The following is an 18,751-nucleotide window of genomic DNA, read 5'->3' as shown; positions in this document are numbered from 1 at the left end:
CAATCCAATTGAGAATCTGTGGTATGACTTGAAGATTGCTGTACACCAGCGGAACCCATCCAACTTGAAGGAGCTGGATCAGTTTTTCCTTGAAGAATCCCACTGGCTAGATGTGCCAAGCTTATAGAGACATACCCCAAGAGACTTGCAGCTGTAATAGCTGCAAAAGGTGTCTACAAAGTATTGACTTTGGGTGGTTGAATAGTTATGAACGCTCAAGTTTGGAGTTTTTTTGTCTTATTTCTTGCTTGTTTACAATAAAATATATTTTGCATCTTCAAAGTGGTAGGCATGTTGTGTTAATCAAATGATACAAACCCACAAAAAAAGCTGTTTTAATTCCAGGATGTAAGGCAACAAAATAGGAAAACTGCCAAGGGGGGAGGGGTGAATACTTTCACAAGCCACGTCAGATGTCCACCCTTTCAAGATCATGTAACATTTAACCATTTTGATCTGCCTCCAGTGGGGCTTGAACTCACAACCTTCTACACATGCTGCTCAAAGCCAACCATCTTTGCCAACAGAGACTAGTCTGTCACTCTGTGAGCAGCATGCTGCTTTGTATGTACTCCAGCCAACATGCTATGGGTGAGTTTCACATCCATGCAACCCACTCTGTCTTAAACACCACCTTTTTGCACTATTACCTCAGAAGAAATAAAGAATCAATCTCTAATTCGAGGGCCAAAAGGTCTGAACCAATAGGTCAGAGGTTGTGCACTATTACAGAGCCATGCAAAGCCTCAATATCTGAACTAAAGGGACAAAGGGCCAGCACAAAACAACCGTGCACCACCATTATGATTCCATGCAGAACCTGAACTAGCCTGAGCTCCATGACGCTGCTGGCGTTGCCCGATGGGTAGATGCGTCTGATGTAGTTGAAATCGCCCACGTAGAGGCTGCCGTCGATGCCCCACGCCAGGGCCACTGGCGCCAGCAACTTGTTGCCCAGGGCCTGCCCGTTGCAGCTGGGGCACGAGATGCTGCGGCGCCGACCGTTCCCCATCACTGTAGAGATGACGGGAGGCTGCAGCGAGATGAACTGGTTCTCACCGCTGCCTTTGTAGAGGATGCCTGAAAAACAGGAACAATATAGAGAGTAGTTTCTATGTAATTGATGAGAATGATGACTTTGAGCTGTGCTAATTATAATAAATGTTATAATAAATTTGTTATATGCTGTTTACAACTTTACATAGTTAGAGTGACTATGTGTGCATATTTCGATGTCTTATGAATTGTGATATCATTTTTGTAAGGAACCTGTTCGTAAACTCATCAATTAATAGTAACTTCTTTACAGAACATGATGTTCTTTCAATCTCGCCAGGACCCTTTTCCATTTCCTCCCCGTACTCATGGCGAGGAGGGTTAGACAAATGCAGCAGACAATTTACCTTGCAAAAGTAACGGAACTTCAATTGAACTTCATCAGTCATTACAGATAAATATTTGATCGAGGGGAAAATATAACTTTTTTTTTTTCGGGGGGAGGGATATGGTGGAGTAGACTTCAAAAGAAAAAAAGAAGAAAAAACATCAAAGTGGTGAATTGCATACTGGGAGCACTTAATTATTCACACCCTGGCAACGCGTTTGAATTCCGACTCTCTCTCTTCCTCATTACCAGATCGATGGCAGCACTGAACGCCCAGTGTAGCACCGCCGGTTCCCTTGACATTACCCCCGCACATCTCGATGTATGTTTGTCCCTCTCCGATTAGTCCCTTTCATTGATTAATTAAAAGGGGGGGAACTGAAATGAAGACTTTCTCTAGGGAGACCGCTGGCAAGACAATCCCAGTGCTCCGTTTCTTTGTAACAGAGAGCATTACAAATGTGCGGCTAACAAAGATTAATGGGTACGAGGGACGGCATTGTGTGTGACGCCATCAAACGGATGACCTTGGGGATTTAATTGCACTGCGATCCATCTGTCTGCTCAGCTACATCCTATGTGAGTGATCTAACGTTGAACGAGGGCTGACTCGAAAGCAAGTATTCCCGATAGCCCTATTGCAAAGTAATAACCAAGTAATTATGGAATAACCAGCACAAGATGTCACACATTACCTTCACTATCATTATGCTGAATTTACCCTAATTACACCAAGTCCCAATGAGAGTACCTTTTCTACATATCCAATATAGAGTTCAGTATAAAAAGCTTGAAGCGTTACACCTTTCTAAAAAGTAAGATTAAATATTTTCTAAAAATATTAATTTAATGATTAGGTAAATTTGGCAGCCTGCCCCCAGTACCCTACATTTACACTTACATGTTTACATTTGAGTAATTTAGCAGACGCTCTTATCCAGAGCAACCAAGTTACTGTATTCATCTAAAGATAGCTAGGAAGGACAACCACATATCACAGTCACTTCAATCACAGATATGTCTTCCCATAAGCCATTAGAAAGTCTAATGTAATTAATAAAATACGCACATACATTTTACCCACCTTCTATCTAGCACACACATTAACGGTCCCACCCACTTTACAGTCCCTCTCTCTCTCTGACAGAATCTGTCTGACAGAGCTACAATATGTCACTGTACCCAGGCTAAGGCCACTGAACATCTGAACATGTTTGTAGGGCTCAACAGCCTTGCTTTAACAGAGGGCATATAGCCACTTTGCAGCAGAGATGGAGGGAAGGAGGGAGGGAGAAGGGGGGAAGAGGTGTAGAGGGAGCATAGCTACAGCACAGGCCTTATCTAGTTAGACAGGCCCCAGAGAAGAGTGAGAGAAAGACTCAAGAGTCCTCGCCAGAGGAGGAGAGGAACACTCTTAACTACATCACAGTAGACTCCTAAGACAGGGAAGGCAAGGGGGAAATGGAGACAGTCACCAGGAGGAGAAGGACTGATACTATATAGCTATGTTTGGAGTCCCCAGGAAAGAGAAGAACTGATACTATATAGCTATGTCTAGGGTCTCCAGGAGGAGAAGGACTGATAATATATAGCTATGTCTGGAGTCACCAGGAAAGAGAATAACTGATACTATATATCTATGTCTGGAGTCACCAGGAAAGAGAATAACTGATACTATATAGCTATGTCTGGAGTCACAAGGAAAGAGAAGAACTGATACTATATAGCTATGTCTGGATTCACCAGGAGGAGGATTCATACCACATACAATTGAAGTCGGAAGTTTACATACACCTTAGCCAAACACATTTAAACTCAGTTTTTCACAATTCCTGACATTTAATCAGAGTAAAAGTTCCCTGTCTTAGGTCAGTTAGGATCACCAGTTAGGCCTCCTTGCTCGCACACACTTTTTTAGTTCTGCCGACAAATTTTATTTAAAAAAAATATATATATATTTCACCTTTATTTAACCAGGTAGGCTAGTTGAGAACAAGTTTGCATTTGCAACTGCGACCTGGCCAAGATAAAGCATAGCAGTGTGAACAGACAACACAGAGTTACACATGGAGTAAACAATTAACAAGTCAATAACACAGTAGAAAAAAAAGAGAGTCTATATACATTGTGTGCAAAAGGCATGAGGAGGTAGGCGAAGAAGGCGAAGAATTACAATTCGGATCGGTAGGATAGTCAGTTTTACTAGGGTAACTTTGGCGGTGTGAGTGAAGGAGGCTTTGTTGCGGAATAGAAAGCCGACTCTAGATTTGATTTTCGATTGGAGATGTTTGATATGAGTCTGGAAGGAGAGTTTACAGTCTAGCCAGACACCTAGGTACTTATAGATGTCCACATATTCAAGGTCGGAAACATCCAGGGTGGTTGATGCTGGTCAGGCGTGCGGGTGCAGGCAGTGAACGGTTGAAAAGCATGCATTTGGTTTTACTAGCGTTTAAGAGCAGTTGGAGGCCACGGAAGGAGTGTTGTATGGCATTGAAGCTCGTTTGGAGGTTAGATAGCACAGTGTCCAAGGACGGGCCGGAAGTATATAGAATGGTGTCGTCTGCGTAGAGGTGGATCAGGGAATCGCCCGCAGCGAGAGTCGGCCCGAGAATTGAACCCTGTGGCACCCCCATAGAGACTGCCAGAGGACCGGACAGCATGCCCTCCGATTTGACACACTAAACTCTGTCTGCAAAGTAGTTGGTGAACCAGGCAAGGCAGTCATCAGAAAAACCGAGGCTACTGAGTCTGCCGATAAGAATATGGTGATTGACAGAGTCGAAAGCCTTGGCAAGGTCGATGAAGACGGCTGCACAGTACTGTCTTTTATCGATGGCGGTTATAATATCGTTTAGTACCTTGAGCGTGGCTGAGGTGCACCCGTGACCGGCTCGGAAACCAGATTGCACAGCGGAGAAGGTACGGTGGGATTCGAGATGGTCAGTGACCTGTTTGTTGACTTGGCTTTCGAAGACCTTAGATAGGCAGGGCAGGATGGATATAGGTCTGTAACAGTTTGGGTCCAGGGTGTCTCCCCCTTTGAAGAGGGGGATGACTGCGGCAGCTTTCCAATCCTTGGGGATCTAGGACGATATGAAAGAGAGGTTGAACAGGCTGGTAATAGGGGTTGCGACAATGGAGGCGGATAGTTTCAGAAATAGAGGGTCCAGATTGTCAAGCCCTGCTGATTTGTACTGGTCCAGGTTTTGCAGCTCTTTCAGAACATCTGCTATCTGGATTTGGGTAAAGGAGAACCTGGAGAGGCTTGGGCGAGGAGCTGCGGGGGGGGGGGGCTGTTGGCCGAGGTTGGAGTAGCCAGGCGGAAGGCATGGCCAGCCGTTGAGAAATGCTTGTTGAAGTTTTCGATAATCATGGATTTATCGTGGTGACCGTGTTACCTAGCCTCAGTGCAGTGGGCAGCTGGGAGGAGGTGCTCTTGTTCTCCATGGACTTCACAGTGTCCCAGAACTTTTTGGAGTTGGAGCTACAGGATGCAAATTTCTGCCTGAAGAAGCTGGCCTTAGCTGTGTGTATTGGTTCCTGACTTCCCTGAACAGTTGCATATCGCGGGGACTATTCGATGCTATTGCAGTCCGCCACAGGATGTTTTTGTGCTGGTCGAGGGCAGTCAGGTCTGGAGTGAACCAAGGGCTATATCTGTTCTTAGTTCTGCATTTTTTGAACGGAGCATGCTTATCTAAAATGCTGAGGAAGTTACTTTTAAAGAATGACCAGGCATCCTCAACTGACGGGATGAGATCAATGTCCTTCCAGGATACCCGGGCCAGGTCGATTAGAAAGGCCTGCTCACAGAAGTGTTTTAGGGAGCGTTTGACAGTGATGAGGGGTGGTCGTTTGACTGCGGCTCCGTAGCGGATACAGGCAATGAGGCAGTGATCGCTGAGATCCTGGTTGAAGACAGCGGAGGTGTATTTGGAGGGCCAGTTGGTCAGGATGACGTCTATGAGGGTGCCCTTGTTTACAGATTTAGGGTTGTACCTGGTGGGTTCCTTGATGATTTGTGTGAGATTGAGGGCATCTAGCTTAGATTGTATGACTGCCGGGGTGTTAAGCATATCTCAGTTTAGGTCACCTAACAGAACAAACTCTGAAGCTAGATGGGGGGCGATCAATTCACAAATGGTGTCCAGGGCACAGCTGGGAGCTGAGGGGGGTCGGTAGCAGGCGGCAACAGTGAGAGACTTATTTCTGGAGAGAGTCATTTTAAAAATTAGTAGTTCGAACTGTTTGGGTATGGACCTGGAAAGTATGACATTACTTTGCAGGCTATCTCTGCAGTAGACTGCAACTCCTCCCCCTTTGGCAGTTCTATCTGGACAGAAAATGTTATAGTTGGGTATGGAAATCTCAGAATTTTTGGTGGCCTTCCTGAGCCAGGATTCAGACACGGCAAGGACATCAGGGTTAGCAGAGTGTGCTAAAGCAGTGAGTAAAACAAACTTAGGGAGGAGGCTTCTGATGTTGACATGCATGAAACCAAGGCTTTTTCGATCACAGAAGTCAACAAATGAGGGTGCCTGGGGACATGCAGGGCCTGGGTTTACCTCCACATCACCCGCGGAACAGAGGAGGAGTAGTATGAGGGTGCGGCTAAAGGCTATCAAAACTGGTCGCCTAGAGCGTTGGGGACAGAGAATAAAAGGAGCAGATTTCTGGGCATGGTAGAATATATTCAGGGCATAATGCGCAGACAGGGGTATGGTGGGGTGCGGGTACAGTGGAAGTAAGCCCAGGCACTGGGTGATGATGAGAGAGGTTGTATCTCTGGACATGCTGGTTGTAATGGGTGAGGTCACCGCATGTGTGGGAGGTGAGACAAAGGAGGTATCAGGGGTATGAAGAGTGGAACTAGGGGCTCCATTGTAAACTAAAACAATGATAACTAACCTGAACAACAGTGTACAAGGCATATTGACATTTGAGAGAGACATACAGCGAGGCATACAGTAATCACAGGTGTTGAATTGGGAGAGCTAGCTAAAACAGTAGGTGAGACAACAGCTAATCAGCTAGCACAACAACAGCAGGTAAAATGGCGTTGACTAGGCAGGGAGGGTCAGATTAACTACACACAGAGCCTGAGTGCGGCTGGGGCCGACAGATAAAACATAAACAAGCAGAATGGAGTACCGTGATATTGTAGCCCAGGAGTATGCTTCGGTGGTAGCACAGGAGCTCTGGCCGGGCTAGCTTCAAGCTAAGTGGATGGAAACGCTAGCCAGGAGTAATCATCCGGGGTTGCGGTTAGCTAGTTAGCTAGTGAAGATCCAGCTGAAAATGTTCCGTTTGCGGTGGGAATCCGGTGGGATTCCGGGGATAAAAATAATAGGTCCGTTATGCTCTGGTTAGAGTCGCATTGTTCGAACTGGCGAGAGCTTTTCCGAGCTAAAGGTTAGCTGATGACCGGTTAGCTGATGACCGCTAGCAATGGTTTGCTGACTGATAGCTGGTAGTTAGCTGGCTAGCTTCAGTTGAGGGGTTCCGGATCCGAAGAAAAAAAGCAGATCCGCGCTACATTGGGTGAGGCGGGTTGCAGGAGAGTATTTAGAAGTTGAGGTTCAGCAAAATGTTTTAAAAGATATGCGAAGAAAATATGTAAAAAAAAACGATATATACAAGGAACACGACAAGACAAGACGTCTGACTGCTACGCCATCTTGAATCCAACAAATGTTCTATAGGTTTGAGGTCAGGGCTTTGTGATGGCCACTCCAATACCTTGACTTTGTTGTCCTTAAGCCATTTTGCCACAACTTTGGAAGTATGCTTGGGGTCATTGTCCATTTGGAAGACCCATTTGCGACCAAGCTTTAACTTCCTGACTGATGTCTTGAGATGTTGCTTCAATATATCCACATAATTTTCCTGCCTCATGGTGGCAACTATTTTTTGAAGTGCACCAGTCCCTCCTGCAGCAAAGCACCCCCACAACATGATGCTGCCACCCCGTGCATCACGGTTGGGATGGAGTTTTTCGGCTTGCAAGCTTTCACCATTTTCCTCCAAACATAAGGATGGTCATTATGGCCAAACAGTTATATTTTTGTTTCATCAGACCAGAGGACATTTCTCCAAAAAGTACAATCTTTGTCCCCATGTGCAGCTGCAAACCGTAGTCTGGCTTTTTTATGGCAGTTTTGGAGCAGTGGCTTCTTCCTTGCTGGTTATGTCGATATAGGACTCGTTTTACTGTGGATAAATATACTTTTGTACCCGTTTCCTCCAGCATCTTCACAAGATCTTTTGCTGTTGTTCTGGGATTGAATTGCACTTTTCGCACCAAAGTACGTTCATCTCTAGGAGACAGAAAGCGTCTCCTTCATGAGCGGTATGACGGCTGAATACTATTGTTTGTACAGATGAACGTGGTACCTTCAGGCGTTTGGAAATTGCTCCCAAGGATGACCCAGACTTGTGGAGGTCTACAATTTTTTTCTGGGGTCTTGGCTGATTTCTTTTGATTTTCCCATGATGTCAAGCAAAGAGGCACTGAGTTTTAAGGTAGGCCTTGAAATACATCCACAGGTACACCTCCAATTGACTCAAATGATGTCAATTTGCCTAGCAGAAGCTTCTAAAGCCATGACATAATTTTTTAAAAATTTTCCAAGCTGTTTAAAGGCACAGTCAACTTAGTGTATGTAAACTTCTGACCTACTGGAATTGTTATACAGTTAATTATAAGTGATATAATCTGTCTGTAAACAATTGTTGGAACAATTTCTTGTGTCATGCACAAAGTAGATGTCTTAACCGACTTGCCAAAACTATAGTTTGTTAACAATACATTTGTGGAGTGGTTGAAAAACAAGTTAATGACTCCAACCTAAGTGTATATAAACTTCCAACATCAACTGCAGCTATTTCTGTAGTCACTAGGTGGAGAAGGACTGATACTATATAGCTATGTCTGGAGTCACCAGGAGGAGAAGGACTGATACTATATAGCTATGTCTGGAGTCACCAAGAGGAGAATAATTGATACTATATAGCTATGTCTGGAGTCACCAGGAGGAGAAGGACTGATACTATATAGCTATGTCTGGAGTCACCAAGAGGAGAAGGACTGATAGCATACAATGTAGCTTCGTCAGGAGTGTGACTATAGCGGAGCACAACTTGCATGTTTTATCAAAGAATAAGAAATGTACAGCAAGTTGTGATATTTATTTATCAGACTGAATTTGTTAAGGGCCTCAACCTGCAACCAGACACTGCACATTTATGAAATTGATTATTCCAGTTACTAATAAGCATGCACTCATTAAGAAACTTTCTGTAAAAACTTTCAAATCATTGTGAATTGATGAAGATTTGAAAAAGTGTATGGTTGAGAGGGATGAGGCAAAAGGAATGGAAAATAAGTCTGGCTGCACAACAGATTGGCAAACGTACTGCAAATTGAGAAATCATGTGACTAAACTGAATAAAAAGAAGAAGAAACTACACTATGGAACATAGATAAATTACATAAAGAATTACATTTTGGGCAAAAAGGCAAACTAAGCTTCATCATTCATTGAATCAGATGGCTCATTCATCATAAACTACTTTAAAGATTTTTTTCATTGGGAAGATTAGCAAACTTAGGCATGACAGCAACAAACGCTGACACCACACATACAAGTATAACTTATCAAATTATGAAAGACAAGCATTCTAATTCTGACATCCGTGAAGTGAGTGTGAAAGAAGTGAACAACCAACAATGGCAAGCCACCAGGGTCTGACAACTTGGGTGGAAAGTTACTGAGGCTAATAGCGGATGATATTGCCACTCCTATTTGTTATACCTTCAATCTAAGCCTACTAGAATGTGTGTGCCCTCAGTCCTGGAGGGAAGCAAAACTAATTCTGCTACCCAAGAATAGTAAAGCCCCCTTGCTTTACTGGTTCAAATAGCCGATCAATCAGCCTGTTACCAACCCTTAGTAAACTTTTGAAAAAAATGGTGTTTGACCAGATACAATGCTATTTTACTGTAAACAAATTGATAACAAACTTTCAGCATGTTTATAGGAAAGGACAACAAGCATGGCACTTACACAAATGACTGATGATTGGCTGAGAGAAATTTATGATAAAAAGATTGTGGGATCAGTGTGACTTTTGACATTTTCGATCATAGTCTGCTGATGGAAAAACATATGTGTTATGACTTTACAACCCCTGCTATATTGTGGATAAAGACTTACCTGTTTAACAGAACACATCCGTGTTCTTTAGTGGACGCTTCTCCAACTTAATCCAGGTAGAATCAGGAATTCCCTAGGGCAGCTGTCTAGGCCCCTTACTTGAATTGTTTTTTGTTTTTTTTACTAATGACATGCCACTGGCCTTGACTAAAGCCAAAGTGTCTATGTATGCGGATGACTCAACACTATACCGCCATCGATAAAAGACAGTACTGTGCAGCCGTCTTCATCGACCTTGCCAAGGCTTTCGACTCTTGTCAATCACCATATTCTTATCGGCAGACTCAGTAGCCTCGGTTTTTCTGATGACTGCCTTGCCTGGTTCACCAACTACTTTGCAGACAGAGTTCAGTGTGTCAAATCGAAGGGCATGCTGTCCGGTCCTCTGGCAGTCTCTATGGGGGTGCCACAGGGTTCAATTCTCGGGCCGACTCTTTTCTCTGTTAATATCAATGATGTTGCTCTTGCTGCGGGCGATTCCCTGATCCACCTCTACGCCGCGACACCATTCTGTATACTTCCGGCCCGTCCTTGGACACTGTGCTATCTAACCTCCAAACGAGCTTCAATGCCATACAACACTCCTTCCGTGGCCTCCAACTGCTCTTAAACGCTAGTAAAACCACATGTATGCTTTTCAACCGTTCGCTGCCTGCACCCGCACGCCCGACTAGCATCACCACCCTGGATGGTTCCGACCTAGAATATGTGGACATCTATAAGTACCTAGGTGTCTGGCTAGACTGTAAACTCTCCTTCCAGACTCATATCAAACATCTCCAATCTAAAACCAAATCTAGAGTCGGCTTTCTATTCCGCAACAAAGCCTCCTTCACTCACACCGCCAAACTTACCCTAGTAAAACTGACTATCCTACCGATCCTCGACTTCGGCGATGTCATCTACAAAATAGCTTCCAACACTCTACTCAGCAAACTGGATGCAGTTTATCACAGTGCCATCCGTTTTGTTACTAAAGCACCTTATACCACCCACCACTGCGACCTGTATGCTCTAGTCGGCTGGCCATCGCTACATATTCGTCGCCAGACCCACTGGCTCCAGGTCATCTACAAGTCCATGCTAGGTAAAGCTCCGCCTTATCTCAGTTCACTGGTCACGATGGCAACACCCACCCGTAGCACGCGCTCCAGCAGGTGTATCTCACTGATCATCCCTAAAGCCAACACCTCATTTGGCCGCCTTTCGTTCCAGTTCTCTGCTGCCTGTGACTGGAACGAATTGCAAAAATCACTGAAGTTGGAGACTTTTATCTCCCTCACCAACTTCAAACATCTGCTATCTGAGCAGCTAACCGATCGCTGCAGCTGTACATAGTCTATCGGTAAATAGCCCACCCAATTTTACCTACCTCATCCCCATACTGTTTTTATTTATTTACTTTTCTGCTCTTTTGCACACCAATATCTCTACCTGTACATGACCATCTGATCATTTATCACTCCAGTGTTAATCTGCAAAATTTTAAATATTTGCCTACCTCCTCATGCCTTGTACACAATGTACATAGACTCTCTTTTTTTCTACTGTGTTATTGACTTGTTAATTGTTTACTCCATGTGTAACTCTGTGTTGTCTGTTCACACTGCTATGCTTTATCTTGGCCAGGTCGCAGTTGCAAATGAGAACTTGTTCTCAACTAGCCTACCTGGTTAAATAAAGGTGAAATAAAAAAATAAAAAAATTAAAAATACATGTCAGCTATTATAGCAAGTGAAATCACTGCAACAATTAGCAAAGAGCTGCAGTTAGTTTCAGAATGGGTGGCAAGGAAAAATGTAGTCCTAAATAGTTGAGACAAATCATTCACTAAACCCTAAACCTCAACTAAATCTTGTAATAAATAATTGTCACGTTCTGACCTGTATTTCCTTTGTTTTGTATTTATTTAGTATGGTCAGGGCGTGAGTTGGGTGGGCAGTCTATGTTTGTTTTTCTATGTTTTGGGTTATTTCTATGTTTCGGCCTAGTATGGTTCTCAATCAGAGGCAGGTGTCATTAGTTGTCTCTGATTGAGAATCATACTTAGGTAGCCTGGGTTTCACTGTGTGTTTGTGGGTGATTGTTCCTGTCTCTGTGTTTTGCACCAGATAGGGCTGTTTTTGGTTTTCCACGTTTATTGTTTTGTAGTGTTCGTGTTTATCTTTTTTTATTAAACATGAATCAAAGAAACCACGCTGCATTTTGGTCCGCCTCTACTTCACCTAAGGAAAACCCTTACAATAATGTGTAAATTGAGCAAGTTGAGGTGACTAAACTGCTTGGAGTAACCCTGGATTGTAAACTGTCATGGTCAAAACATGGTGATACAACAGCAGCTAATATGGGGAGAAGTCTGTCCATAATAAAGCGCTGCTCTGCCTTTTTAACAACACTACATATGTACAGGCTATAGTTTTGTAACTGGACTGTTCAGTCGTGTGGTCAGGTGCCACAAAGAGGGACCTCAGAAAATTACAATTGGCTCAGAACAGGGCAGCACCGCTGGCCCTTCAATGTACATGGAGAGCTAACATTAATAATATGCATGTAAATATCTCATTGCTCAAAGTGGAGGAGAGATTGAGTTCATCACTACTTGTTTTTGTAAGATGTGTTGACATGCTGAATGTACCGAGGTGTCTGTTTAAACTACTAGCACACAGCTCGGACACCCATGTATACCCCACAAGACATCACACCAAGCCCCAAGAACAGACTATGGGAGCTGCAGAGTACTACATAGAGCCATGGCTACATTGAGCTCTACTCCACATCAGGTAACTGATACAAGCAGTAGAATCAGATTTTAAAAAACAGATACAAATACATCTTATGGAACAGCGGGGACTGTGAAGAAACACACATAGGCATAGACACATACACATGATAAGACACGCATTCTACACACACGTACACATGGATGTTGTATTGTAAATATGTGATAGTGGAGTAGTGGCTTGAGGGAACACACTAAATGTATTGGGTAAATTGTTATGTAATGTCATGTAATATTTTAAACTGTATATAACTGCCTTAATATAACTGCCTCCAGGTTGCAGTTGTAAATGAGAACTTGTTCTCAACTAGCCTACCTGGTTAAATAAAGGTGAAATAAATCAAATAAAAATGTTGCTGGACCCCAGGAAGAGTAGATGCTGCCTTGGCAGCAGACAATGGGGATTCTTAATTAATACAAATGCAAATACAAAACTAATCCTCATGACTATGTGAAATATCTCATGCCTACGAACAAGGCAGATACAGTATATTAAAATATTAATACATTGTAAAAGGCATACACAATTACATAAGGTGCACACTTTTCCCTGTAATGCCATCATGACATGGCATGTTGTGCCTCTGACATCTAAGGGTCTGTTGACTGGGAAACCGTCAATTATTTCACCCACTTGACATACTATCTGTGGGTGAAACTAATGGGATTGTGAAATGAAAAGTCGAATATTTTTCCCCTATCCTCATTAAAGCAAATTTCTTAACGTATTTGAAGGGTTAGAAAGAAAGAAAAGGAAACTGAACCCTCTTTGGAGTCCTGATAGTAAAGACAAGTAAGACACCATCTGTATCTGCATGTGTCCTTCATTTCAGTCATTCATGTAATCAATTTCAAACTACACAAATCTGCCAAAACAATGCTACCTCATCCCTAATAAACATAATACATCCAGACAAATGCACATTGATACCCAATCTAATGCAGGACACAATAAGTATTTGCATATCATATGCCAAAGATGAAATGGGTATCGCACCTACACATCTGTTGATCATGAAGCTTCACATCTAGAGACAGCGATCCCCCCCACTGTGCGCTGGCGCTGCTGTGTGAAGGCTTTGAGACGAGCTAGCTTTACCCTGAGACAGGTGGGATGAAACACAATGCTCTGGCAGCAGTCAAGCTGGAACAGTTCTCAATGTTCTTTTTCAACGCTCTTTGCAAAACTTTGTGTGCTAGATGTTTTTGACAGATTTGGTTCAGCTAAATATCAGTTATTTTTTTATGTTTAACGAACATCCAGGAAAACACATAGCATCTTGGGGTAAACACAAAAGTCGCAGATTGACTTCTGTACACTAGCTCTATAAAACATTTCCTGAAGAATTCTGTGAGCAATAATCTGTTAAGGGAACCCAGTTTTGTATAATAGCTGGGTTTTTTTTGCTACCAGATCTACTGCATATTGAGCAGATGTTTGCACATTGATACCCATGTAGCTCAGTTGGTAGAGCATAGTGCTTGCAACACCACGGTTGTGTGTTTGATACCCAAGGGGTACCCACAGACTACTGTAAGTCTCTCTAGATAAGAGTGTCTGCAAAATAAAAAAAAGTATATATATATATATATATATATATATATATAGTTGTAGTTGGAAGTTTACATACACTTAGGTTGGAGTCATTAAAACTCATTTTCAACCACTCCACAAATTTCTTGTTAACAAACTATAGTTTTGGCATGTCAGTTAGGACATCTACATTGTGCTTGACACAAGTAAGATTTCCAACAATTGTTTACAGACAGAAAATTTCACTTATAATTCACTGTATCACAATTCCAGTGGGTCAGATGTTTACATACACTAAGTTGACTGTGCCTTTAAACAGCTTGAAAAATTCCCGAAAATGATGTCATGGCTTTAGAAGCTTCTGCTAGGCTAATTGACATCATTTTAGTCAATTGGAGGTGTACCTGTGGATGTATTTCAAGGCCTACCTTCAAACTCAGTGCCTCTGAGCTTGACATCATGGGAAAATCTAAAGAAATCAGCCAAGACATCAGAAATAAACGCCTGAAGGTACCTTGTTTGTCTGTACAAACAATAGTATGCAAGTATAAACACCATGGGACCACGCAGCCGTCATAATGCTGAGGAAGGAGACAAATTCTGTCTCCTAGAGATGAACGTACTTTGGTGCGAAAAGTGCAATTCAATCCCAGAACAGCAGCAAAGGACCTTGTGAAGATGCTGTAGGAAACAGGTACAACATTATCTATATCCACAGTAAAACAAGTCCAATATCAACATAACCTGAAAGGCCGCTCAGCAAGGAAGAAGCTACTGCTCCATAACCGCCATACAAAAGCCAGACTACTGTTTGCAGCTGCACATGGGGACAAAGATTGTACTTTTTGGATAAATGTCCTCTGGTCTGATGAAACAAAAATAGAACAGTTTTGTCATAATGACCATCGTTATGTTTGAAGGAAAAAGGGGGAGGCTTGCAAGCCGAAGAACTTGTCTGTTTTTTTTATTTACACATATACCAAAAGGCGCCCTTCTTTGAGGCATTGGAAAACCACCCGGGTCTTTGTGGTTGAATTTGAAATTTTGAAATTCACTGCTTGACTGAGGGACCTTACAGATAAATGCATGTGTGGGGTACAGATATGAGGTTAGTTAGAAAAACATAATTCCACCAACATTGGGTGTGAATACTTTCTGAAGGCACTGTATGTATATGATTGTGTATAGACATTATGGATATTATATGAATAGAAATGGTGCATACAGCACTAGTTATATAGGATGAGCCTTGACTAGAATGCAGTATATACATATGAAGTGGTTAAAACAGTATGTAAAATGTTTAAAGTGACCAGTGTTCAATGACTATGTACATAGGACAGTAGTTTCTAAAGTGCAGGGTTGAGGACAGGGTGGTAGCTAGCTAATGAGATTACATGACTGACCAAGGTGTAAAGAAAATGCCAGAGAGTGGTTTTGGAACAGCCCGCAAAATTGTTTATGAATGTATAACCAATTCAAGACAGGAATAAATAAATCAGTTTTCGCTGTAGTAATGGTATAACCATGACAGTAAAGAATCTGCACTCACTTGTTTCTCTATGGCTCAAGCTCAATCATTACAACAATGATTATCGGAGTTATAATTTTTCTAGGTCCAAGGTGCTCCCAAAATAAAATGTCAGGTTTGCACAGCAAAATATTTTGGAGCATAAGCGACCAAAGTGGTCACACTTTAAAGCCCTGGGCTCAGTAGCATAAAACATCTTAAGTGTTTCCCTTAAGGGTTTACCTTAATGAATAATTATCCCTTAACTAAGGGAATTGTTTAAGGGTGTTGCATAGAGCATCTCAAACATTTCCTTAGGTAAGGGCATAATTTAAGGGTTTTATGGTCATGTAGGCTATGGCAAAAGAGTCTCTGGTTACCATGGAGACAACCTGATTCACTGACAGAAGGTCTCCTCAAAGAGATCCCATTTATTTTGGGAGATCCCAAAATAGAACTTCTACATTCAAGACAGGAGAAACAAATTGATTCAGCGATAATAAAACATTTATTTGAGTTACTTGTTTCTCAACTTGTTTCTATTACTTTCTAGTACGTCAAGCTACCTTGCAGAGTAGGTAGCTAGTTAGCCAGATAGTTTTGTAGACATGGATTGTGCACCTTCCATTGTTTAGCTACCTAGCTAGCTAGCTGGTGGATGTTTTACTTTTGAAACTAGGGCAGAGGAAAGTAACATTCACCTTTACAAATGCTTTTTACATTCATATCCATATTAACGAAGCACTTAAGGGACCTCATGGGTACCCTTAAACTTTTCACTTAATTTAAGGGTGGTATTCGCTTGAAATGTTTAGTGGAACTGACTTCAAGTTAAGGGAAAAGATAAGGGGAAAATTAACTTAAGATGTTTTATGCAGCAGGGCCCTGATCATGCAGTATGTTTTTTTGTCTGTTTGGAGTTTTATTCTTACGCTCATTCAAAAGAGTAGTTTGGATGATAAAAAGCTAAGAACTACAGTATATGTTTCAGTAACTTCTTTACAGATAAATGTATCCCCTCTTGGCACGCAAATGCCATCTTGTTGCAAAACAGCCGAGTAGGGTGGAATCACTGAGTAGGATGGGAGCTCTGCACCCCGGGTCATTGTATCTGATTTATTCCATCATTAATATGAATGATCGACCTGTCAAAACTCTCCTCTATTATCTGTAAATGGTATGATGAACCATATTTAATCTTCATCTGAGTATTTAATGCTGTATTCGAGATTAGAGACCTCCTGAAGCTTCCATCCTACAACCGCACGCACTCACAAACACACACACACACACAGCATCGTCATTGATCAGTGTAAAAAAAAGTCTTACCATTTTGAATGTCCAATACATGGTGCTTGTCCAGCATCCATCCCCCCATGTTAGAGGCATCCAGTTCATAACCTTGTAAAATGGCCGTCCTCTTCTCCCAGAGGATCATATCTAGACATGATTCATACTCATATCCCACAGACACTGGAAACAACAATGGTGTATAATGAATCTATCAATATCTGTTTAAAAAAATAATGAGGCTTGTACTGTATAAAAAAAAGCCTGAAAACTTGTAAAATCTCTTAATGATTGTAGAATCTTCTCTCTAGGAATGAGGTATACTCTCAGATGAGTGTTTACTAGTATGCCAATAGGCATTACAAGCATATAAGTCTGAGATACTGCTAGCTCACAGTGCATCTGGATGTCAAATTACCATATTACCTGAAATAATATGTGGGTGATTTTTATCAAAATGAATTAATTTATGGACCAAAATACAACAGCGTGGGCATGACGTTAAAAATAAATCATTTTCCCATGGTTTAACTGGTGAGTAATTACACATGCAAAAAAACTAAGTCAGCAGAGTAGTGCCCTTCAGAAATGCAGCCGTCTGGGATTTCTCCTTGATATTTTTCACACCAGCTGTTATACCATATTACAAAACAATGATGCCTCTGACTGCAAAAACAATCAGGAAGTTCAAAGGATATCAATGCCAGGAGTTCATCCAAAGTTCAACCTCCTAGACTACACTAGGACCTGACACCACGATCAGACGATGTTTACATAACATCTCCATACAGCTGTGTTTGATCATTGTTGGGAACTCACCTACAGCCTCTGACAAGCCGTAGACCTTCTGGTTGTAGGCGTCTGTCTTGTCCCAGACAAAGGTGTACGAGAGGTCGGGAAAAGCAGGGAATGATTTCTGGAACAGTCTGCCCATGACAGCAATCATCAGATGGACCTTCATGAGTCCGAATGGGAGTCGTTCCTGGGTCATGAGGACCTTGAGAATGGGTTTGTAGCCGGACGTGCGGGAGCTCAGGTAAACCAGATTGAGGTCACTTCCAGGTATGGCCACTTCCTCATGTAGGACCTATGAGTTTGAGCAGAATCCGTTATGAAAAGATACGGAACATATAACTGAGTGCGTTAAAAAGTTACTTTTCAAAATGTCTGTGCTGCAACAATGGTACATCGTTAATGTGACAAACTCTCTCACAGGATGATTTCAACTTTACCAAGTGCCAAGTTTGCTTGCAATCGTCTAACAATAACGCATGTAATGAACTGCATGTCTGGAACCTTTGGTGCGGTTATATCTAGTTTGTAGGAGTGTTGTCACGATACCAGATTTTTTACATCAATACCGATACCAGGTTTAGTATTACGATACATGATACCGTAACAATACTCAATACCAAAACGATACTCGATACCAAAAGATACCACAGCAAAAAAAATAAAACGTGAGTCACAGAAAAACCACGGGGCTTTATTTTTTCAACATTGAACAATATACTGATAACTGGTAGAATAACTAAAATATTTTCTATCCTATATTTCATTTTTTGGGAAAAAATTAAAAACACCATATTAAATAACAGAAGAATATCTTCAATTTTCCTCATGCAAAACCATATTTGAGACTCAGAGCAGACAAAATATATATACAGTGCCTTGCGAAAGTATTCGGCCCCCTTGAACATAACGTTTTGCATTGTTGCCAAAAAGTTTAATTTTGGATTCATCTGACCAGAGCACCTTCTTCCACATGTTTGGTGTGTCTCCCAGGTGGCTTGTGGCAAACTTTAAACGACACTTTTTATGGATATCTTTAAGAAATGGCTTTCTTCTTGCCACTCTTCCATAAAGGCCAGATTTGTGCAATATACGACTGATTGTTGTCCTATGGACAGAGTCTCCCACCTCAGCTGTAGATCTCTGCAGTTCATCCAGAGTGATCATGGGCCTCTTGGCTGCATCTCTGATCAGTCTTCTCCTTGTATGAGCTGAAAGTTTAGAGGGACGGCCAGGTCTTGGT

The 18,751-nt window shown here is 42.1% G+C and overlaps 1 protein-coding gene across 1 annotated transcript in view; it reads right to left on the bottom strand.

The window, feature by feature from the left end:
* Nucleotides 1-18,751, bottom strand: part of si:dkey-237h12.3 (teneurin-3) — a 164,394-nt gene that overhangs the window by 28,126 nt on the left and 117,517 nt on the right. Inside the window, exons 19-21 of the mRNA XM_090198470.1 lie at nucleotides 17,536-17,803; nucleotides 16,756-16,899; nucleotides 831-1,080 (exon numbers count right to left, since the gene is read on the bottom strand). Coding sequence (XP_090054596.1) covers nucleotides 831-1,080; nucleotides 16,756-16,899; nucleotides 17,536-17,803 — 662 coding nt within the window. The remainder of the gene's footprint in view (nucleotides 1-830; nucleotides 1,081-16,755; nucleotides 16,900-17,535; nucleotides 17,804-18,751) is intronic.

The sequence above is a fragment of the Oncorhynchus mykiss genome, chromosome 14 (genome assembly GCF_057628025.1).
Source record: "Oncorhynchus mykiss isolate SJ-2025 chromosome 14, ASM5762802v1, whole genome shotgun sequence".
Lineage (NCBI taxonomy): Eukaryota > Metazoa > Chordata > Actinopteri > Salmoniformes > Salmonidae > Oncorhynchus > Oncorhynchus mykiss.
This window is presented reverse-complemented; position numbering and strand designations above follow the sequence as displayed.